Source organism: Kogia breviceps, chromosome X, assembly GCF_026419965.1.
Source record: "Kogia breviceps isolate mKogBre1 chromosome X, mKogBre1 haplotype 1, whole genome shotgun sequence".
NCBI classification, from domain to species: domain Eukaryota; kingdom Metazoa; phylum Chordata; class Mammalia; order Artiodactyla; family Physeteridae; genus Kogia; species Kogia breviceps.
Window position 1 is genome coordinate 23,238,819 of NC_081330.1, and position 24,815 is coordinate 23,263,633.

At 40.0% G+C, this 24,815-nt stretch overlaps 1 protein-coding gene across 1 annotated transcript; it reads right to left on the reverse strand.

The window, feature by feature from the left end:
• Positions 1-1,793: 1,793 nt before the first annotated feature.
• LOC136793375 (putative testis-expressed protein 13C) lies at positions 1,794-3,296 on the reverse strand. Its single transcript, XM_067023151.1, has one exon. It carries the CDS (start codon positions 3,294-3,296, stop codon positions 1,794-1,796), a length of 1,503 nt encoding a protein of 500 aa, XP_066879252.1.
• Between the last annotated feature and the right edge of the window lie 21,519 nt (positions 3,297-24,815).

Sequence of the window (24,815 nt, forward strand, 5' to 3'; positions counted from 1 at the left end):
GAAGGGCCCAGGAGCATTCTCAAGAGTGCTTGTCCCAGTCCAGTTCTATTCTTAATCCAACTAGTCCTCCCAAGAGAAGCGCCATCCATAGCACAATGTCTGTCCTTGGAATCCATTTAGTTCTTCATTCACTGACCAGAAAGGGGCTTGGGATGGTGGCTGCCTGAAGCTGAGGCCTCAAACACTCCCCCAAGCACCGTCCTTCTTTAAGACAGTCGCCCAGTGGTCTTTCAGGCAACCAGGAGACCAGCTGTCCCTCTCAAGGGAGGAAATCAGGAGAGTATCAGAAAAGTCCTGCCTGCAATTTTGTTAGGGCCACTTTTCCACTCTTTGCCGCTACTCATTTGTCTCACATGGGACCAGTGAGATGAGCAGTTTGGCAATCAAGTCCTTCCAATTAAAGTCTCTTTGTTGCCCCCGGAACTGCAGAAATATCTGGATGTTGTATCAATTAGGTTTACCTGAAGGTTACAATACATGCAAGACAAATAAGTCACCTCTGATCTGTGATGTATCTCAAATTATGGTCTCTCCTGTCATCTAACCAAACTCACTAAAAAGAGTTATGTGTGCACTAGATAATACCATATAATTCTAGCTCTTATCATACACTAGGCAATAACTATTTAATTACTTACATGAAAACCAACAAACTTGCTATCATCTATAGTATTTAACACTGCAACCCCCCACCAACACTTCTGAATTAATTCCATGTCCCAACAGAGAAATTAAATCCTAACAAAATTATTTTGCCCCCCTTTTCCCCCTAATAAGTGCCAAAACATCTCTTCTTCCCTGACTTCTCACTCTTCTTGGCTTCAGCCAGTGGTGGGGGAATGGGGGTCTCACTGAGGTGTAGGTCAGTCAGAAATGAAGTTATTTCTTTAGGCTCTTGGAAGATCTTCTAATGGGATAGGTTCAGATTCTTCAGCAACAAGCATATTCTGTTGGGCTCAGAGACACAAAAATAGGCCCTCACCTATAAAACTTAAAAACAAGAAGAAAACATGAACACTGCAGTAGGTTACAAAGGAACAACAGCATTTTCAAGGAAAAGCAGTGCTCCTAAAATTCCTTATAGCTTGTAACCAAAAACACATGGCTGTTCCCAGGCAAAGACATGGTGTTTTCAGGAAAAGAAGGTTAATAAAACAGACATGAGTGAAAAAGAAAATAAATTCTTCATGACTTCAGCATCTCCAGGGTGTCAACGAATTAGCGTCAGCCATCCAGAATCCAGCACCTGCAAACTTACAAGAAATTAGGAGAAATCCCTTAATTTAAAAGTGTGATACTCAAAGTAGTATATCTTTGTTAAAATAAATGTACAAAATTAGAATATAAATGTGTGTGTATATATATTTGTGTGTGTACTCAGATGATAAAAATTGCTTAATTTGGATAATGGGATAATGAATTATTTTATTTTATTTTGTATTTCATGATTTTGGTTTTCAAATTTTCTGTGAAGTAAATGAATTACTTTTTGATCAAAAGAGGGGGGGTTGGGGCTTCCCTGGCGGCGCAGCGGTTGAGAGTCCGCCTGCCGATGCAGGGGACACGGGTTCGTGCCCCGGTCCGGGAAGATCCCACGTGCCGCGGAGCGGCTGGGCCGGTGAGCCATGGCCGCTGCGCCTGCGCGTCCGGAGCCTGTGCTCCGCAACGGGAGAGGCCACAGCAGTGAGAGGCCCGAGTAACGCAAAAAAAGAAAAAAAAAAAAAAGAGAGAGGGGGTTGTTAGGAAATTGGTTTTTCTTTGGAGTGTTTCCATTCTTACTTACCGTCCTGAAATTAGTGGGTTTGTCCTGGGTCCGGGCCTCCACTCTCAACTGCCTTGTAGACTTTCTTGCATTTATAGCACGGCTTGCGCAATGGAAAATTCATGGCTTTACACCGTGGGCACTCGCAATTCTTAGGACTGACGTATGAGGCAGGCGTCCCCTGATGCTGGGAACCTGAGGCTTTTTTCCGTTTTGGTTGCTTGGCCTTCTTTCCCTGAGGCTGCTGTTTCTTTGGTTTTTTTCTCACATCACGGCTTGTGCTGCGTCCCAGGGGAGATGTCCCCTGGGAATTCTCTGGACCTTCTTCTTGGTTGTGGCTCTCGCTCTTCCCCAGGGGGTACTTTTCCTGGGGCAGCACTGGACATTCGTTCTGGCTGTGGCTCCTGCTGTCTCCCAGGGGGGCTGTCTCCCGGGGCCTCCCAGGATCTTCTTCCTGGCTGCAGCTTCTGCTGTAGTAATGGGCCCCCAGGGAGGGCATCTGCCCCCAGGGAGGGTAATCTGCCCCCAGGGAGGGCATCCCCTGGGGACCCACAGGATCTTCCTCTAGTCTGTGGCTTCCGCTGTCCTCCAGGGAATAGTCCCCCTGGAGGTTCTCAGAATATTCCTCCAGGCCACAGTAATTCCAGTCATACGGTAGGGCCATCTCTTCCTGGGCCCACAGGCCAAGTGGGTAGGTTCCCGGAGTAGAGTTCTGGGGTATGACTGATGCTATTGTTGCTGCTGCCGCGGCTGCTCCCTCCATAACTGCTGAGGATGGTAAAGATGTTGAGCACTGGCATCCCGCTGGGAATGGCATGTGGAATGGGAATGGCTGTGGCACCAGCACTGGCACAGGGTGTTGCATCACCTGGGCCCAGAGGCTCTGGGATCCCGGTACATAATCCCCAGCTGCTGGGGCTGCCATCTGGCCCTCTGACTGAGGCATACCCTGTGCCCCCGTAGCTACCATATTGCCCAGTTCCCCTGGATCCATGGTCCATGCTGTGGCCCCAAGCTCCTCAGGTCGAGGCTGAGGCACCACTTCATGGGCCAATGGGGCTACATGGACCGGTCTCTCGAGCTGGAGCAGCTGCCCATGCAACATATCTCGCTCATCCAATGCCTGCTGCCAGGCGGCCCACGTGCCTCGTAACTGCACTGCTGCCTCCTCGCGCTCCTCGCGCAGGCGCCACAGCTCGGCGGAGAGGGCCCAGGAAACCGCCTCGTGTTCCTCTACCTTCTCCTGGAGCCACTGAACCCAGTGCGCCTGCTGCGCCTGCTGCTCCTGCTGCCTCGCGGCCACACGCACGCTCAAGGCCAGCGCGCTCCAGGCACAGGCCCTCTTGAGGGTGCACGGCACCTGCGGGTCAGCGATGATGACGCGCAGCGCATCCTCTACCTCATTCCAGGGCCGCGAGGAGAAGGCCACGTAGAAATCGGGGCCGCCCCCATTCATGAGGACTTCATTGTTGATGAATCTGATCACCTCGTTGTGGCGGAACCCGCTGGCATGGTCCCCAAAGTCCACGGCCATGGCCGCTGCGGCCTAGTCAACCAACCGCCTCACGGGAGATACCAACCGCCTCACGGGAGATGCCGCCCGCCACCACCGCCCCCGCCGCCGCCGCCGCCGCCAGTAAAGCCCCTCACCTCCCGGCTCAGTCCTCCTTCAGTTCTAGCCCAGTCCTGGCCTCCTCCTCGGCCTCTTTCCTTTGTCACGGTCCGGCTTTCCTCACAGAAAGTAAAGCAGGTCCCCTCACTGCGCCAACGCCAAAAGGGCAGACGCAGGCATAACACGTCACAGGCGAGCGCCGAGTCACCCCGCAAGGCCTGCTGGGACCAACCTCACTTCCAGAGCCCCCCCTCTACCGGGTGAGCAGGCCGGAAGCCGCAGTGGAGCCAGACATGGCAGAGGGGAGGGGGGAGTTGGAGCAGGCAGCAGGGCGCAGGCGCACAGTGGCAGATGGCAGAGCGGATCCCTTGGAGGTGCTAATAGTTGCCAATCCCACACCTAGGGCCTGCAACCCCCCCCCCCGCCCCCCCCACACACACTCTCACATACTCCTGTTCTAAAAGGAAGGGTGAGTCAATGGAAGTCAGAGAACTTCTGGGGGAGGGAGGGAGTTGAGGTGGAGGAGACTGGTGCTGCAAGACCCCTAGTTTAGGGAGGTAAATAGGGTGCAAACTTGGCGTCTATCAAACCCCAGAAAAGGGGAGGGGCAGTGTTGGGCGTGACTTAAGAGAGAAGGCTGTGCTTGCACTACTGTAACAGGGAAGAACAAAATCAGACTCCATGTTGGATCCGTTTCTTTTACTTTGACCTTTGCTTTCCATTGTTTTTGTTCTGTCTCTAGCTATAGGCATACATAATGGCCTGCCTCAGGGAAACCTGCCCCTCTGCCTGAATGTTAAGCTAAAGTGCCTTTTATTTACAATAGCCAGGACATGGCAGCAACCTAAATGTCCATCAACAAAGGAATAGATAAAGAAGGTATAGTATATATATACAATAGAATATTACTCAGCCATAAAAAGGAACGAAACTGGGTCATTTGTAGACACGTGGATGGACCTAGGGAGTGTCATAAAGGTGAAGTAAGTCAGAAAGAGAAAAACAAATATCATATATTAATACATATATGTGGAATCTAGAAAAATAGTATAGATGATCTTATTTGCAAAGCAGAAATAGAGACACAGAGGTAGAGAATAAATGTATGGATACCAAGGGGGAAAGGGGTAGTGGGAGGAATTGGGAGATGGGGACTGACACATATACACTATTGATACTATGTATAAAATAGACAACTGATGGGAACATACTTTATAGCCCAGGAAACTCTACTTAATGCACTGTAGTATCCCAAATGGGAGGGAAATCCAAAAGGGAGGGGATATATGTATGGCTGATTCATTTTGCTGTGCAATAGAAGCTAACACAACATTAAAGCAACTATAGTCCAATAAAAATTAATTAATAAAAAAAAACAAAGTGCCTTTGTTCAGCTCACAGGGAAACACCCTGACCCTGCCCACCTGTGAATGGCTGCAGAAAAGCCATTAACACATCCCCTCCATGAGGCTGATAAAACCTAGGAGATATTTTGCAAGACTTATGGCCTTTTTACTTTAATTCCTCACCTCCTCCCCCTCTCTGTTCTATAAAATAAACTAGCATCCAGACCCCGATAAGATGGTACTCTAGGACACTAGTCTGGCATCTTCTCAGATGCCTGGATTTCCTAATAAAGTCGCTATTCCTTGCCTCAACACCTTGTCTCCTGATTTATTGGCCTGTTGTGCAGCAAGCAGAGCGAGCTTGGACTCGGTAACAAATTTGGCTTAGCCAACCAGGAGCCTTGCTGCTCGTGGCTAGCCGGCCCGGGTCAGGGAATTTTGGGGCAAGGCCCTAGCAGCTGCTGGGACCATTTGTCCTGAGGAGATTCCCTTCAAAATTCCCTGAAGCGGCACCGGTTACCCCAGCACTTGGCAGTTGGAGCAAGGAATTGACGAACTTCTGTTGAGTTGAGGGACTCGACCTTTGCTAGGTAAGTTGCTCTGGTGTGTACAACCAGGAACAAATTCCCCCCCTCAATTTGTTTTGCATTTGGTTGGGGTACCCTACCTGAGAAGGGAATTGTTGGACTCTACCTAATATGGGAACCGGTTCATTTGCTTTTGGAATTTGTTGGAATTTGTTTGTGCTCTTTGTGTTGGAATTTGCTTCTATCTTTTGTGTTGGAATTTGTTTGCATCTTTTGTGTTTTGGTGTTATCAAACTTATAAAAATGGGAAATACTCCATATATCCCAAAGGAGAGCCCTTTGGGGCATATATTAGATAAATGGGCAAAACATAGCCATGAGCCTATGACTAAGAAAGAGGTGATATATTATTGTAATAGGGTGTGGACCCAATATATGTTAGGATCAGAGGAGCGATGGCCCCTGAATGGCTCGCTCAATTATTATACAATCTCACAATTGGAAGTATTTTGCAAAAGAGCAGGGAAAAGAGATGAGAATTCGTATGTAGAAGCATTTATGCTATTGCATCAGGAGGAAAAGGAGTCAGAGGGCTGCCACCTTATGGTGCAGTGGTCTGAAAGAAAATCCAAGGAGGGACCTAGACAAAAAAGCTTAAACAAAATTTAGGAGATAAAACAAAAACCAAATGAGGATCCATCAGAGTCTCTAGAAAGGATTTAGCAAGTTTATAGGCACCACACGGATGCAGACCCTGAGGCCCCTGAGAATGTAAGGATGGTAAATATGACCTTCATCGTGCAAAGCGCCCCATATATAAAAAGGAAATTACAAAAGTTAGTGTATTTGGAATGAACCCTTCTCAATTAGTAGATGTTGCTTTTAAAGTATTCAACAACAGGGAACAACAGGCAGAAGCAAGAAGATGCAAAACGGAGGGCAGCTTTTCTGGCAGCAGCATTGAATTCCTGGAAGGCGAGTAACCTAAAGGAAGGTAAGCCACCATTGGGGAAGGAACAATGTGCTTACTGCAAGGAAGAAGGGCATTGGAAAAAAGATTGCCCTAGACTAAAGAATAAGAAGGTGAACAACAGAAGGAATACGGGAGCCTCTCATATGGTAGAAAGAGAGGAAAACTCTGATAATGAATGAAGAGGCCCGAGGACTCCCTTGGACTTGAGGTGTCTGATTGTAATTTCCCCACAGGAGCCCCAGGTAACTCTGACAGTGGGGAACAAGTTGATTGACTTTTTTTTTTTTTTTTACTTTTGCTATGTGGGATGCATTTTGATATACTTTTTTTTTTAGCTTCTTTATTGGAGTATAATTGCTTTACAATGGTGTGTTAGTTTCTGCTTTATAACAAAGTAAACCAGCTATACATATACATGTATCCCCATATCTCTTCCCTCTTGCACCACCCTCCCTCCCACCTTCCCTATCCCACCCCTCTAGGTGGTCACAAAGCACCGAGCTGATCTCCCTGTTCTATGCGGCTGCTTCCCACTAGCTATCTGTTTTACATTTGGTAGTGTATATATGTCCATGCCACACTCTCACTTTGTCCCAGCTTATCCTTCCCCCTCCCCATATCCTCAAGTCCATTCTCTATCAGGTCTGTGTCTTTATTCCTGTCCTGCCCATAGGTTCTTCATGACCTTTTTTTTTTTTTAGATTCCATATATATGTGTTAGCATACGGTATATACAATGGAATATTACTCAGCCATAAAAAGAAACAAAATTGAGTTATTTGTAGTGAGCTGGATAGACCGAGAGTCTGTCATACAGAGTGAAATAAGTCAGAAAGAGAAAAATAAATACCGTATGTTTGACTTTCTAAATGATACAGGTGCCACATATTCTGTGGTAAATACCAAGGTGGCACAGAAAACATCTCAGTTAATCCCGGTCACGGGAGTTTCTGGAGAAGTACAAAACCATTTGTTCTTACAACTTCTAGACTGCCAACTAGGGGACCTCACCCTGAAACATCCAGAGTGTCCAATCCCCCTCTTGGGACGAGATCTCCTTAGTAAAAGGGATTCTGGGACACCTAATCTAAAACAATATCCTCTGAGACAAGAGGCCCAAAAGAGAATTCAGCCAATTCTGGGAAAGTTTTTTAAAACAGGACTGACTAAACCTTGCAGGTCCCCATGTAACACCCCTATCCTCCCAGTCAAAAAGCCAAACTCAGCAGAGTATCACTTTGTCCAAGATTTGAGGGCTATTAATGAAGTAGTCCAAGACTTACACCCTGTGGTGCCTAATCCATACACTCTGCTCACAACTATTCCAGGAGAATACAACTGGTTTTCAGTCCTGGACTTGAAAGATGCTTTTTTCTGCATTCCTATTGCAGAAGAATCACGGCAGCTGTTTACTTCTAAATGGCAGGACCGAGAAACAAGTAGTCTAAGAGTATTGTTGGACAGTCCTGCCTCAAGGATTTAAGAAACCTTCCAAACTGTATGTACATGACAGACAAGGCATTAGCCTTGGGGTGTTAATTCAAACCCTGGGGAATATCCCTCCACCCACTGCCTACTTCTCAAAACAACTAGAACAGACTGTTAAGGGATATCCCCCTTGCCTTGGAGCTGTAGCAGCTACTTGTGAGGTACTTCAGGAAGCTGAGAAGTTTACCCTGGGGCAACCCACCATTGTGTATGTTCCTCACTGTGTCCTTTTTTCTGGAACAGAAAGGGGGCCTGTTTATAGTATATGTCTGTGTACACATTATACATAAGAGATATCTCTATCTCTGAAAAATATTATCAAAATTGAATTTATAAAGAGCTCTATTCAATTTAAAAGTAAGCACTTACAAATTAAAGAAACCAGCCAAAATGACCTTCAGGTTCATGTGAACTGGGAAGTATTCAATATTAAGTTGACACCTGGTATTAAAGGTTGTTTGTTGATCTAATTAATATAGACTTGTCTTTAGAGTCATCAACATTAAGTATAATACTTTCACTGCACCTAGGTTTAATAGAAGTTAAATGAAACCTTGTTATATCTGTTGCAAATCTGTCAGCAAGAGAAATAACTTGGTATGATAAAATTTTTATGAGTGAATTAAATGCAAATGAGATAAAGAGCTTTTAGGTAAACTAGAAATAATTACATTCTGAAAATTATCTAAAACAGTCTTTCCAGATTTTGGTAACTATTACTTGCCTCTTGGTTTTCACTAGAAATTATGGTTTTTAAGATTTGGGGATTCTAATTTAAATATGTAATTAAAGCTACTAAAAATAACAAAACATTTCACTGTACAGTAGGAACGTGGGATACATGTTTTGAGTAACAAGGAGTTTTATGCATGGTCTGAAATTAGATTAAACTTAATTGGGTAAATGAATTTTGCTATTAAAAGTAGGCTGGTGTAGGACTTGACTTGGTTCCTCTCTGCTAAGAGAACAAGTTTACTTAGAATGCTGCTTTTGATAACAGATTGTGTGAACTTATCTTGCTTTTAATTGATCTGTATTTGTTCTTAAATATTCTATCTGACCAAATGTTTTTCAAAAAACTTTTTGATATTTTTGACAAACTTCCAATCAAATTCTAATTAAAGTTCTTTTGACTTCAGCTAGCTTTGGGATGCTTCAGAAGGCCCCTAAAAGCCCTCCCTATGGCGTACGTTTCGCCTGTGGTGAGGCGTTGGTTGGGATTTTCTCTTTTGAACTAGCCTTGATCATTCATTCAGCTTCATCTCCAATGGGGCATTGGCTGGGGCTCTCCCCTTTTGGACTGATGGGGCATTAGTTGGGAATCTTCCTATTTTGGGGCTAGGGAACTGTGACCCTGAGGCACCTCAGAAAAAAAATGTGTGTATATATATATATATATATATATATATAACTGACTAGAATTGGTTGATATGCTAAATTACATGGAAAGCATTGTCAAATGAGTGATAAGCCTCCTCAGAGTATATGGTATGAATAAATGTTATTAATATAGACATTCTAGAAATTATATAAAGTTTCTGAAATTTGTATATGTCCTGGTATAATGTTATAATTTTAGTCATTATCTTAAAATGTTGTATGTCACAACAACTTGGATAAGCTTCATTGCCAAGAAGAATTGTAATCAGATCTTTAACCTTGCCTTTTTAAGACCTTTATCATTCATAGGCAGCTAAGGTGATGCTTTGCAAAACTGCCACACATCTAAGAAGACTCATGAAAAAGAACTTTTTTAAAAAATATGTTTCTGATAGCCTTTAGATAATACCACGGTTACAAATGACAAAACTAATGGAAAACCTGATTACTTCACCCAGATCAACAGGAATTAATTACATGGGACTGAATGAACTGATGAATATGACTTATAACTTCATGACTTTGGGAAATGTATTGATGCTAGCCTTAATATTTGTTTTCCAGAAAAACCTTTTCTCTTATGTTATGACCTACAACAAGTTGATGAAGTATACCCTTGTAAACAAAGATGAAACATTTATCTTTTTCTGTCTACATGATCCTGCCAGAATTTGGCTTCTCCAGCCAGCTCTACTGTGGATTTGACAGTTTATTGTAACTGGATTACAACCAGTTATACTAAGCATTGTTTTAATTTGTTCTTTGTTTCCAAATTGTTTATGCTTTGTGTCTCCCTGCTAAACTAGGACTTTGTCAATATTACTAGCTGCATTACTTATATCCTATTTTATGACTGTTGTCTCCTACAGTACCCAGTATGTAACCAGGCCTCCAACAAAATTGATGATGGCTAAACATCTTGAGGAAATAGATCACATTTATGACTCTTAGAGAATAATTGTAATAGTGTGATTCTAGGTATGGGAATAAGCAATAAGGGAAAACATTTCCTGGATCATAATAGACTAGTAAGACAGAGGATCCAGAGAATCTTTAATAATCAACAGGGCCAAATCTGGAAATTAGCACCTAGAGTGGCATATCAACAAGAATTTTCACCTGATCTGGGATGAGCCTCCCAGCACCATGGGACAAAATTTGGTCATGAAATGTCTCCCAAATATTGGTCGAATTCCTAACGAAGAGGAGGATCTGAGAAATGGAATAATTCCTGCCACAGTCTTCAGTGATTGAAGCCACCACCAATGGTGAGCTGGTAAGCCCTGAGGGAAATCAGGAATGAAAGAATGCCTGCCATCTAGCAGCCATCAGACTGCAGCCACTCCCTATGGTGAGCCTTGAGGAAATTCAGGATGTGAAAACACAGGATACTGGCCCCAGATAGGTGAGGTGCATATCAAAGGAATAATTTCAGTGAGCCCAGACTCTTGTATCTTCCCATACATAGAAAAGCACTAAATTCCTTAACTTGAGATTGCAATTTCCTTACAGCTGGAGAAGGGTGGGTCAATCTACTTGTTTAATCCTGTTCCACTGAACAACACAGCATCAAGTTCAAATAATTGAGAGTTGTACTATTTACTAAAAATTCTGAGAATTATTTCCTGCCCAAGGCTAATCAATTCCATTCCACCATCACCCCTGTCACCCCTACACAGCAGGAAGCAGTTAGAGCTGTCATCGCCCTTTATCCCACGGGATTGTGAAATGCACATTGACAGCGGGGAATTGTAACAGGGAAGAACAAAATCTGACTCCGTGCTGGATCTGTTTCTTTTACTTTGACCTTTGCTTTCCATTGCTTTTGTTCTATCTATAGCTATAGGCATACATCAAACTAATAAATTTAGAAATGAAAAAGAAGTAACAACTGACACTGCAGAAACAAAGGATCATGAGAGATTACTACAAGCAACAATATGCCAAAAAAATGGACAACCTGGAAGAAATGGACAAATTCTTAGAAAAGCACAACCTTCTGAGACTGAACCAGGAAGAAATAGAAAATATAAACAGACCAATCACAAGCACTGAAAAGCCATAAAGAGACTATGATTTTAAACCTTCCAACAAAAGCCCAGGATCAGATGGCTTTACAGGCTAATTCTATTGAACATTTAGAGAAGAGCTAACACCTGTCCTTCTCAAAATCTGCAAATCCGTAGCACAGTAGGCAGCAGGTCAGTCTCATAAAGGCTACCCAAGTGGATTCAACATTCAAAAGAAGAGCAGAATTTTCTTTAAAGACAATTTGAATCAGCTACAGTAATCATGCATGGGCTTATTGGGCTTCTGGGTACAAGCCTGAATTTTATTCCCATAAACTGGCTTTGGCAAAACCCTAGGAATTGCCAACTGTAGTTGCCTGGTGATTCCCCAAGCCTGATGGTATAACAAAACATCAGGGATTACTTTATCTCCAGGGTGTAACTCTAAAGACTTCCAAGGATTATTCCAATTAGCAGTTTTTATCCAGTGTTGGGTCTGGTTTTGGTCTTTCAATCCAAAAACCAGAGGTTAAGAAAACAGATGAGTACTTAGCAAAAAGGCAATAGCTTCACACACACACAGACACACACACACACACACACACACACACACACACACACACACACACCAGATCCCAACTAAAGTCAGAGAGCTTAATCAAAAAGAAGGAGCTCAAATCTGAGAGCCTTGCCAGATCAGAAGGAAGAAGACAACTCCTAGAAGTGAAGAGCACAAGGGGCTCAAGTGGGTACTGCACACAGTTCCAGGGGTCATTAGTCCCTCAAGGGTTCAGCTCCTTCTATCTCACTTCTGACACCAAGTAATATCAACCTTTAAAACAAAAAGATAAGTGGTTGAACCAGTGAAATCAAATTTATTCAAGAATGGCAGAGGAATTGCAATTCAGGATATGCAAGCTACGGCAAACCATAGCCAAGTCCAGAGAATATAGGAGAGGAGCACTCTTTTACAGAGGAAAGGAAGAATTTGGGAGGGGCTGTTTTGAGACAAGGTTCGCTGGAGGAGAGCGAGAGTTCTGGGTTGTGGCAGCTTCTCATTGGCTTGGTTGTGGTGGTTGCTCATTAGCTGGGTTGTTGCTAAGCAAGGAGAAAATCTTTCGTCTTCCTGCTGGGGTATGTAAAGCAAGCTTCTTACTGCTGGGGTGTGTAAAATAGACTGTGACAAGTGCTGTGTGTGAGAGCTCTCCCTTCAGGGCTTCCCAATTCCATTTTGAATGAGGGTTTTCCTTTATTCATTTTCACACCAGAAATAGGGAATTTAGGGCCAAGAAGGCTGTATAACAAACATTGTTACTTCACTAATTTACTACCCCAAACCCAAACATTTTTCTCTTGTCAAATCTTTGCAAATGCATTGTTTCTCTGTCTAAAAGTATAAAAGTTGCCTGCTTTGGCCACTTATTCGTCTCATATTTTTATGGTGCTCTCATACTTAAATTTGTTTTTCTCCTATTAATCTATCTTATGACAATTTAATTATTAGACCAGGCAAAGAACCTATAAGGAAGAAGGGAATAGTTTTTTGCCCCTACACAGGCTCAGTTGTGTACCCTGTACATGAGTGAAGGGAGAGCCTGGCAACTACAGGAGACTATAAGTCTAAACTTGTTGGTAAAGTCTGGTGAGGGGCACTAGAATCATGGCCAAGTGGATAAGGGGGAATGGGAAGCCAGACCAAGATGTTCTGGGAAAATAGGGAGCTCTCAAGAATAGGAAGCCACACTGAGGATAAGTGACCTGATTCAGTGAAGAGGAGGGAAGGACAGTTCAGATTTTAGCATTCCAAGCCAGAGTACTCTAATGGATGATGAGACAATGTTTGTGAGTAAGTATGGGAGAAGTGAATCATAGTGAAGATGTTGGATCTCAAATATTTCTGGGGGCTTCAAGAGTACACCACAAGCCATATAAAGGGGTTTTCCATTCTAGATTGTGTGGAAGGGAGTTCTCTTTGCTCAGCTCCTTCTCTTATACTTCTTAGTTGCCATCCTCTCCTCAAGCCTCCTACATATTTCCTGCCTCACTTGCTCTTGCAGAAGAGTTTTCTCTCCTCAATTTTAACGCTACATCCTTCACCTGTGATTTGTATCTTAGCCTCTTCCATCTCCTCATGGAGTTAAATCCAGTCAGAATCTCTCCACTGTCTTCTATATTTCAGCCTTTTCCTCTCTACTAGCTTTTCCCATCATGGTATGAGCATGTTCAAGCTTCTTCCATCCTGTAAAATGTTCTTATATACATTCCTGTACCTTAATTTACACTCATAAAACTACAGAATATATTCTAAGGGTAACACCAGTGACCTTCTCCCCTCTCTTAGTTAAAGTTTTTTCTAACTTGACTTTTCTGTAGCCTTTAACTCTATTGATCACTCCCTTTTTGGAATTCAGTCTTCACTTTTCTTTGGTGACACCAAATTCTATTGATTTTTCTCCTGTCTTTCTGGCTGTTCCTTCTTAGTTTTCTTTTGCTGTCTGCTATGCTTCCATTCAGCCCTTAAATACTGGTGTCTCCCTGAGTTTTGTCCTTAGATGCCTTAATTTTTTTAGGTACTCTTTCTTATTCCAGACACTCTTTCTATGTGATTGTATCTATTCTCTTGTTCTTAACTACCATAATTAATTGCCAAAGACTCTAAAACTTTATATCCAGTCCTGCCCTGTGTCCCAAACTTGAGATTTACCTAATCAACTAACTAGAAACCTTTACTTGGATCTTCCATAGGCACCTTATTTTCCACAAATCCTAAAATCAACACTACGTTGGACAAATGGCTTGCCAAATTTCTTACCATTTTTGAGGATGCACTTCCTCAAAGAGTTGTTGCAAGGATAAAATAAGAACATATATATATAGTAATTTTCACTTTCATCATATCATCCTTATTATTAAAGAAATCTTCATGCAGAAGGTAGGGCTTTATCTGGGATTTGAACAATAGGTAGAATTTAGATGAGAACAGTGAGGGAGAAAATGAAATTGACAAAATATGTTTCTTTGTTATTTACCAGTCAACTGCTTAGCCAAGATTTGTACCAGGTCACCCACTTCTTCCATATCCAGTTGAATTATATTGCTCAATTCATACAACAACTGCCTCTTGTACTTTTGTTCCACTATGTTTTTAGAAGCTGACATCTGGTCCCCCACCTACCTGCCTTCTACATTTCAGCTGTTTCCATGGATGCCCTTTGCTAGAGCTACACATGTGATACCACCAATGAGGCACCATGTGAGTACTGATATTTGTGATATTTCCAGGATCTATGTTACTTTCTGGGTACTGAGGCATCATCTGTCTCTGATCAGAAACAAAACGTACCCTGTCTATGAAAGTAGAAAGATAGAGTTGTTAGAGAGTACATATAAGACTATAATTGGAATATAGAGAAAAAACAGAAAACATATTAAGAGGATATAATTATGAGGGTAAATGATTTTATATATAATAATAATCATATCTTCTTAGGTCAGTAATAGAAAAATGAAAATAAAATGGAAAAATCTGGTATGACCCTGAAATATTAAAAAGCTACATTCAATGTGTTTATATATGTCTCTGTGTAGATAATCAGATAACAGCTTTCCCTGAAAATAAAAACATTTTCATGCTTGGACCTGTTCAACTTACCAAGTATAGAATAAATATTATAAATAACTACACTGTTTTGCTAGCTATAAAGAAAAGCATTCAGGTGTAACAGGAGAAATTATCAATATTACCAGATCTAATTTCCAAATTGGCACGAATCATTGTAGCATATTATGTAAAGGTAAAAGTGATTCCATTTAAACTAAAACTAAAGTTGTTCACTGATGATCTTTTCAATAGTCTCTTGCATATTTATATTATAAACAATAATAATGGTGTTAATAAAAAGTTTCTCTTCTGGGCTTTTTATATAGTAATAAATAATAGATAACTTTTTAGTACTTACTATGTGCTAGATGCTGTGCATAGTTTATGAGACTTATTTCATGCAGTCATCACCACAACCATGTGAGTTAACTAACAGTATTACCTTCATTTTTTAAATAAGGAAATTGGGGCTTAAGAAAGCTAAATAATTTTTACAAGGACCCACCACTAGTATGTGGTGAAGCCAGAATACCGTGATTGGTCTGAGTACAAAACCCATGCTCCTAACATTATACTCTACTGCCTTCAATGACACATTTCCCCAGAATGCTGAGACCCAAACTAATAAAGTCAACACATGATAGGTGTGATTATACATGTGCAAAAGTCATACTAGAAGAGAAAATGTCTTTCAATCCCCAAACAAAAACAACTCTTGCCTATAACCTATTAGGTAGCCTAAACATATTTTAAAAATGAGTTGAATGAAGAGAAATGAACAATTTGAAACATAGGAAAGCAGGAATCAGAGGGTACAAATTGAAATTGGCATTAAAACCTGTACAGTGTAGAGGTTGTTCTAACCAATGGATGGTAACATTCTGGGCCTCTGGTCAGATCTGTCTCTATAGTGGAGGCAGAGGCATCAGACCAGAGCATTCCATGACAAAATTCTATGAAAATCTTCCAACCTATTCCAGTTGTTCTCATTACATGTTCATCTATTGTTTCCTGATAATATTTGGAGTTCCAGTTTAACTTACAAATACGGAGGGAACTCCCTCATCATCAACCTAAGTGTTGCAGTCTGCTTGACAGTTATGCTTATAATTGTAAACTAATAAAGCAGCACTCTGACTTTAAATGTTGATCCCTTTTGAATTAAACTAATGTAATCTAGTCTTGTATAAATTGGTAATATTTGGGAACCTGATCAAATTGAGCATCTGATCTACAGAGCTGAGAAGCATATCCTGGATGGGGTATCCCCACAAAGATATACCCATCCCAGGTAACAACTCTATGTCATGATTCATGCAGCCACAGGTTTCACCTACTTGACCTAAACTAATCAAGATAATCATTATAATTTTAGGGGGAATCAGATATATAGTGCCATTTGTAATGCTTCTCGTTGTCTGAAAGCCCTACAAATAATTGAAAATGCAAATAATAGCATTTGTAAAAAATAAAAAAAAGTTTGGTTACATGTTATAATAACTGCCAATATTCCACTAAAGCAACACCCCTCTCTGATGTTCTACTTCAAGAATTGACCTTCTATAACTAATGAGTATTAGCAATTAATTTTAGATGGCTGTAGTAAAATACTATTGCTTTTGATCCACCAATTTAGGTCATCATTGTTCATATTTCTAGTGGCAAGCTTAGTGTGTTTTACTTCCCAGGAGAGTTATTTCCTACTCTACCCCTGTGGTCTTGCTTCTGTTGTTTTCCTCTCAATAGTCTTTGTCAGAAAGCTAAAAATATTGCATTACCCTTCTGAGATTGCATTCTAAATTGACAGGAAAATTAGGATGCAGTCATGTGTTCCCATCCCTGCACTTATAGTATGTCAATAGGGTAAATAAACCCATGAGTTATCACCCATTTGGTATTAATCCAGACATTACAAATGGTCCTATGGGTGACTGTTATGATAAAAACATAAGAAATGCCTTTTATGTCTATGCATGTCAGTTTAATGAAGCTACTGCAAACAACCTTTCTTTTATTAATAAATACCATGGATCTGCAACTCACAAAATTATCTAAAAAATATAAGAGTTTTTTTCAATCTGTATCATGTCTTGGAAGTTAGAAATTCCAGTGCTCTTCTACCTGGTCTATGTAAAAGAAATGAAGGGAACATCCTTCTATTAATCCTAAGTATTGCCCTCTTAGCTTCCTATTCAATACTCAATTTCCTGGATTCTAGATTCTATACTCACTATCATAACTGATCTTGCAAAGCTTTTAATTGTAAGCTCCAAGGGAGATTTTTTAACCCTTACTTTTCTGGACCTCTCTACTGTATTTGGTAATGATAATCACTCTCTTTTCCTGAAATTCTTCATTCTTGACCCCCAGGCCCCCAAATTCTCCCAGTTAATTTCATATATCTTCAACCATTTTTTTGGTTTGCAATTGCTCAGTAAATATTGATGTTTCCCAGAGTCTGTATCATTCCTCTTATCTTCTCACTTTACACCTTTCCCAAGATGATCAAATTCATGTGCAAGTTCTTAAATATTACCTATATATTCATAACTCCTACATCTATATCTCTAACCTATATCACTCCTTCAGGCTTAAGACTTGTACTAAATTGCGTGCTAAATGTCTTACAGAACTTAATACCATAACTGAGCTCATCTCTAAATCTCATGTCACATCCTCTCCTCCCTCTGTAAGTATTTGGTATCTATTGTCATCATCTATTCAATCACCAAAACAAGAAATTTTAAAGTCATCTAGACTCCTCCCTCTCCTTCTCTCCTCCTATATCCAATTGGTGGCTATATCCTCCTTAATATTCCCTGGGTCTGTCATCACTTTAACATCCATACCACCATTATCCAAGGCAACTGCCATCATTTGCCTAGACTAGTACGACAGCTTCCTAACTGTTCTCCCAACCTCTTATATATTCCCTTTCAAATTTATCTTCCCAAAAGCTTCCAGGATGATATATTTTTTAAATTTATATATAAATACTATGCCTAAAAATAAATGAATGCCCATATTTCCTACACAATAATGCCCAAACTCCTTAATATGTTATTTAAGCTCTTCATGATTATCCCTATTGGCCTTGCCAATCTCATTTTTCATCCATTCCCCTATCAAATGCTACATTCAAGCAATGTTGAAGTGCTTGTAGTCCCTTACACATGCCTTCCTGTTTCTCTTTTTTTGTTTGTTTGTTTGCCAAGCCATGTGACAGGCGGGATCTTAGTTCCCCAACCAGGGATCAAACCTGTGCCCCCTGCAGTGGAAGCATGTAGTCCTAACCACTGGACCTCCAGGGAATTCCCCCTCCCTGTTTCTCTTGTATTTCCTTTGTTTCTGCTGTCTTCTCTGCCTAGCTCCAAATACTCTTCACCTGGTTATCTTCGAATCATATTTTAATATTCAAAATAAGTATCACCTTATCCAGAGAGCATTTCCTAAAATTCCCACATCAGGCTTTTATGGACTGTCCTATGAACCATTTTATTTTATTCACCTTCGTGTCTCCAGCATCTAGCACAGTACCTGTTACACAATGCATGACTATTGAAAGAAGGAATTCCAAAGGGCAACCCCTAGTTATTAAATATGGACATACAATGAACAGTCCTAAACTCATTCTTTCCCTTACAATGTCTAACCTTCACCTTCCATCTTATCATATTAAAGAAGCTTACTCTTCATAGTCTACTCTTGAAGATTTGCTTCTCAATCATCCTGATTACTTGTTACTTATATTTAGAACTTCTCCAGTTCAAACACATCTTCAAGATACAGGGATAAATTTTTAATTTTTTAAACAAAGTAGAATGCTGCATTTTTTATGTTTGATATCCACTGTGATTATGCTTTTTATTTTCTTGAACTTTTGGCCACAGTAGCATGCTAAATTGAGATCTTCAGGATATTCATGCATTCAACAAATATTTAACAAGTGTCTATTTTTTTTTTTGCTAGGAACTGATGATTCAGCACAACAGATAATAACAACTAAAACCAGGGTACCTACTCTCATGGAGCTTTCATCTTGATTTGGAGATGGGAGAGGTCAACATAGACTAGACAACAAACAAATAAGGAATAATAAAATATGAATGGCAAGTGCTATAAAGAAAATAAAACAGGTGGATATGATAAAGTGTCCTTGGGTGCCTGGAGAGGCTATATTAGACAGACTCACAGCTCCATTCTATAGATGTAACTGATAAACTAGGAATCCATTAGCCTATGAGTATAATTTGGATTATTACCCTCATGCTGTGTACCATATGAACTTTCACTCGCCACTTTCCTGCCCACTCACCTTTAAAAGTCATACCTCCTTTCTTTAATCACATCTTCTAATTCATTTTAGTGAGGGAAATGTTAAAAGTGGTCCCTCAAAGTCCCTGGTTGAACTCATGTCTTTGCATTACAGAACGTTAGAGTGATCTCACAGAGGATGCATTTTCCTTGTTTTACAACCTCCAACTTAGCAGTTCACTAACCTAAAAGACTGTGAGTGAAAAATACCCCAAAATATCCAACTGCTGGTGTTTGTGATAGAAATGAAGAAAAAGAGAAAATGAGAAGCTCTAAGGTATTGATGGTTCTAAGCCAGCAAAATAGAACTTCTATGTGTGAAATTACAATGATTATAGTAGTATTTGCAATATTGAGAATTTCCAAAAGTCTCTGGATATGTCCTTTGTGAACACTGAGAGTCTATAGAAGCATTTTCTAAAATTGCCTTACCATAAGAATCACCTGGGTTACATTATATCAGGCCACTCCTCCTGATTACCATTCAGGAAGTAAGCTGAGGACAGGGAATCTGTATTTTTAACAATTGTACCAGGTGAATATAATAACCTGACAAGATTGGGAAACACTGATCTGTATTATTTTCCTCATAGGATAAATATTGCATGAAAATAGATTGGAAAATTTTTCACAAATAATAGGTACTTGATAAATGTTTTTATCCCTTTCTCTTTCTTACTTGTTTTTATGCCCCTTTTATGAAATTGTGATATTCAAGGAGGTTTGTATATCTCACTTCTAGAGCTCTGCTTCCTATGTGAAAGGAGAACCAAAGTCTTACATTTTCTCCCAAAATTTTGCCATATAATCTCAAAATTTTTACTCACCCAAGTGCCATATTACCTATCATGACAAACATTCCTGGTAGCTGAATTCAATTTAAGCATTTTGTTTAGGCCATTCATCAGTGTTATTTTACTTTCATCATGTTTTCCATTTGAGTGGCCTTCAAATCTCAATATTTCTTAAACTTAGGGTAATGATAATTTTATCCAATTTGTTACTCCTTGGGAAGAATAGATTGGTATTATTATAACACTGTTTTAATCAGGGCAATCATAGAACTAATTAGGGGTAGAAGTAAACTGGAAAAAATTTCTCAATTATCATTCCAGTACTCTTATCACCACACTATACTGTCTCTCAGCATATATTTATGGAAACAACTATAAGTGCTCATTTCAGACATGATACTATATATAGAAAATCCAAAAGATGCCACCAGAAAACTATTACAACTAACCAATGAATTTGGTAAGCTCGCAGGATACAAAATTAATGCACAGAAATCTCTGGCATTCCTATACACCAGCAGTGAAAAATCAGAAAGAGAAATTAAGGAAACAATTCCATTTACCATCACAATAAAAAGAAAAAAATATCTTGAAATAAACCTGCCTAAGGAGGTGAAAGACTTGTACTCAGAAAACTATAAAACACTGATGGGAGAAATCAAAGATGACATAAACAGATGGAGAAATATACCATGTTCTTGGATGGGAAGAATCAACATTGTAAAAATGACTATACTACCCAAAGAAATCTACAGATAGAATGCAATACCTATCAAACTACCAATGGCATTTTTCACAGAACTAGAACAAAAAATTTCACAATTTGTATGGAAACACAAAAGACCAGAATAGCCAAAGCAATCTTGAGATAGAAAAATGGAGCTGAAGGAATCAGGCTCCCTGGCTTCAGACTATACTACAAAGCTACAGTAATCAAGACAGTATGGTACTGGCACAAAAACAGAAATATAGATCAATGGAACAGGATAGAAAGACCAGAGATAATAAACCCATGCATATATGGCCACCTTATCCTTGACAATGGAGGCAATAATATACAATGGAGAAAAGACAGCCTCTTCAATAAGTGGTGCTGGGAAAACTGGACAGCTACATGTAAAAGAATGAAGGGAGAACACTCCCTAACACCATACACAAAAATAAACTCAAAATGGATTAAAGACCTAAATGTAAGGCCAGTCACTATCAAACTCTTAGAGGAAAACATAGGAAGAATACTCTATGACATAAACCACAGCAAGATCTTTTTTGACCCACCTCCAAGAGTAATGGAAATAAAAACAAAAATAAACAAATGGGACTTAATTAAACTTAAAAGCTTTTGCACAGCAAAGGAAAACATAAACAAGACAAAAAGACAACCTTCAGAATGGGAGAATACATTTGCAAGTGAAACAACAGACAAAGGATTAACCTCCAAAATATACAAACAGCTCATGGAGCTCAATATCAAAAAAACAAACAATCCAATTAAAAAATGGGCAGAAGACCTAAATAGACATTTCACCAAGGAAGACACACAGACGGCCAAGAGGAACATGAAAAGATGCTCAACACCACTAATCATTAGAGAAATACAAATCAAAACTACAATGAGGTATCACCTCATGCTGGTCAGAATGGCTATTATCAAAAATCTAGAAAAAATAAATGCTGGAAAGGATGTGGTGAAAAGGGAACCCTCCTGCACTGTTGGTGGGAATGTAAATTGATCCAACCACTATGGAAAACAGTATGGAGGTTTCTTTAAAAACTAAAAGTAGAACTACCATCTGACCCAGCAATCCCACTACTGGGCATATACCCTGAGAAAACCATAAGTCAAGAAGAGACATGTACCACAATGGTCACTGCAGCACTATTTACAATAGCCAGGACATGGAAGCAACCTAAGTGTCCATCAACAGATGAATGGATAAAGAAGATGGGGCACATATATACAATGGAATATTAGCCATAAAAAGAAACGAAATTGAGTTATTTGTAGTCAGGTGGATGGACCTAGAGCCTGTCATACAGAGTGAAGTAAGTCAGAAAGAGAAAAACAAATACCATTTTCTAACACATATATATGGAATCTAAAAAAAAAAAAAGTGGTACTGATGAACCTAGTTGCAGGGCAGGTATAAAGATGTAGACGTAGAGAATGGACTTGAGGACACGGGTTGAGAGGGGGAAGCTGGGGCAAAGTGAGAGTAGCATCGACATATATACACTACCGAATGTAAAATAGTTAGTGGGAAGCAGCAGCATAGCACAGGGAGATCAGTTCTGTGCTTTGCGATGACCTAGAGGGGTGGGATAGGGAGGATGGGAGGGAGGCTCAAGAGGGAGGGGAAATGGGGACTATGTATGCATATGACTGATTCACTTTGGTGTACAATAGAAACTAACACAGTATTGTGAAGCAATTATACTCCAATAAAGATCTATTTTAAAAAAAACAATAAATAAATTGTTAGCTATTATTTATTCTAGAACATCTTTATTCTGCTGAATCTATAAACCATTTTTACTCAAACTGAATAATATTTGGAGTAAATGTTAATTTAATTCTTGAATTATCAAATAAGAGTAGTGGCATTGTTATTCATTTCTAACCTTTTTATCCTTTTATGTAGCAGAACTAGATATGTCAGGGTTAACTGTGAGGGGGGAAAAACATTCTAAAATGCATTCATTTCTGTTAACCTGAGTTTCTCAGAAACAACATCATTAGGGAAACTTCCAGTAACACATAGATTTTTAAATATGGTGCATCACCAAATATGACTCACCAGAAGTTTATGGGCTAATCGTAAGTTATCTTTGCACTTACGCTCTCCTTTATATCATTACTTTTCTACCCATATGTCCTGTCTCCCCAAACTAGATGATTAGCTCCTAGAGAGCAGAAACTACATGGTAAACCTTTGTTTTTAACCCAGAACATAGTACATTGTCATTAAATGCGTGCTGTTTTGTTGATCACCTTCTCAGAGTATTACAAGGCACAAAGGGACCTCCTGGGAGCATCTAACTGGTTTAAACCCATTCTTAAAACTAGGTGAATGGCTAAACCATAATTCACAAAAACTGGCAGCCCTCAAGTTGAATCTAGCCTTCCTATAATAATTGTCACGAGATTTTTTAAAAGAAACCACCTCAATAATCCCACATCCATACCTCTCTGACATTTGTCATCCGCCTGTCGTAAGTCAGTCACTAATGCCATTTTCCTCATGAAAATTTCTAGAGGTAAACAGATCATCACGCAGATGATCCATAAAGTTTACTTGGTAACCAACTCAAAGTTTCCCACTTTTATCATTTTCTTTTCTCTTTTCCACTTCATGGTAATCAGAGAGTAGACAAAAATCTTTCACATTAAAATCTTATATTGGAAGACTGTGACCAAGTCACCCCTTAGCCATCCATTCTCCAGAAGTAAGCCTAATTCACTTCACTTATCTCCGTAAATCTATTTTCTGTATCTTTCATTCTATCTCCCTGCCTCCAATCTCGCCATCTAATCCCTACCACCACCAGTGATTTGAGCCAAATGTAAACAGAAACATGTTAATTCCCTACCTTAAGCCCTTCCTTGGTTCCCCATTGACCCTGAGGACCCAACTTCTATCAAACTCTTCCACATAAACTCTAGTTACTTCCTTTTTTGCATTCTATTCTCCAGCAACTCTACTCTTGTGTTTTCCCACTGTTCACTTACACGCCTTTGCTCAAGATGCCCTCCTTACTTAGAATATCCTTCCCAGGATGTCTCCACCACTTTCTTACTCGTCCTTTAAGGTTCCAGGTTTCCATTGTTATTTTCTCATTCTCCAGTGATTTCCACAGTGAGGAGTGCACACTTGAGGGAGTACACAAGATGGTGCTTTGGAGTGTGGAAAATACTAGAACTTTTATGTGTATATATTCTTATATCATCTTTTTAATATTGACATTTTGGTGGTATCTGTAATAAAAATATGTACAAAATATACACATATACAGTTAAATGAATATACCCATACATGCATAGAAGCCAAACATTTTTATGGATGAAATACATCACCAATAAAATTTGGAACGTATTGCTTTTCTCTTTTCACTTTTCATGATTTCTCTAAATGATAGTGTCCACTTCTATGGCATCAACTAACATATAAGTACAGATGACTCTATATTTTGAGCCCAAACTCCTGACCTTCACATTTAAATTTCCAACCAGCTACTGAATATCCCCACCTAGGTGTTCTGGAGTTATCTCAAAGTCTACCTAAGTATGAACCAGTTGTTTGTTCCTCTCTATTTCCCCAGTCTATTTTTCCTCATATGTTTCCTACTTTTGTTAAATACAAAGTTTTCTAAGATAGAAAGCTAGAAGCCTTTTTGACTCCATTTCTTTCAAATACATTTCTTATTCCATGTTCCTACAACCATGTCTTTATTTGAAGCCCTCAAATTATTACAATGGGACTGTTGCAAGTCTCCAACTACTTTCCGTACCTCCAGTTTTCCTTTCAGTTCTTCCTTCAGTCTACTGTCAAAGGACTCATATAAATTGCAAGTGAGATTATGTCACTTTTCAGGACTTCCCTGGCAGTCCAGTGGTTAAGACTCTGCACTTCCACTGCAGGAAGCACAGGTTGGATACCTGGTCTGGGAACTAGGATCCCGCGTGGCACGTCGCCTGGCTAAAAAATAAATAAATGAAAGAGAGAGATTACCTACTTTTCCTTCTTAAAACTGTTTGTCAGTCACCACTGACTTCAGAATACAATGCATGATCTCTTAGCATAGCCTGGCAGACATAGGAGGCCCTTAATGATGTGCAGGGTCATTTTCTGACCCTCCCACAAGATGCAGACAATGACTTGCTGTTTTCCAAGTACACCATGCTCTCATTGCTCAGTGCTCTTGCAGGATTCAATTCACATGGTCAATTCAATTCAATTGAAATTCAAATTCCTCCTCTAGGAATTCTTTGCTGATAACAATTTGTTCCA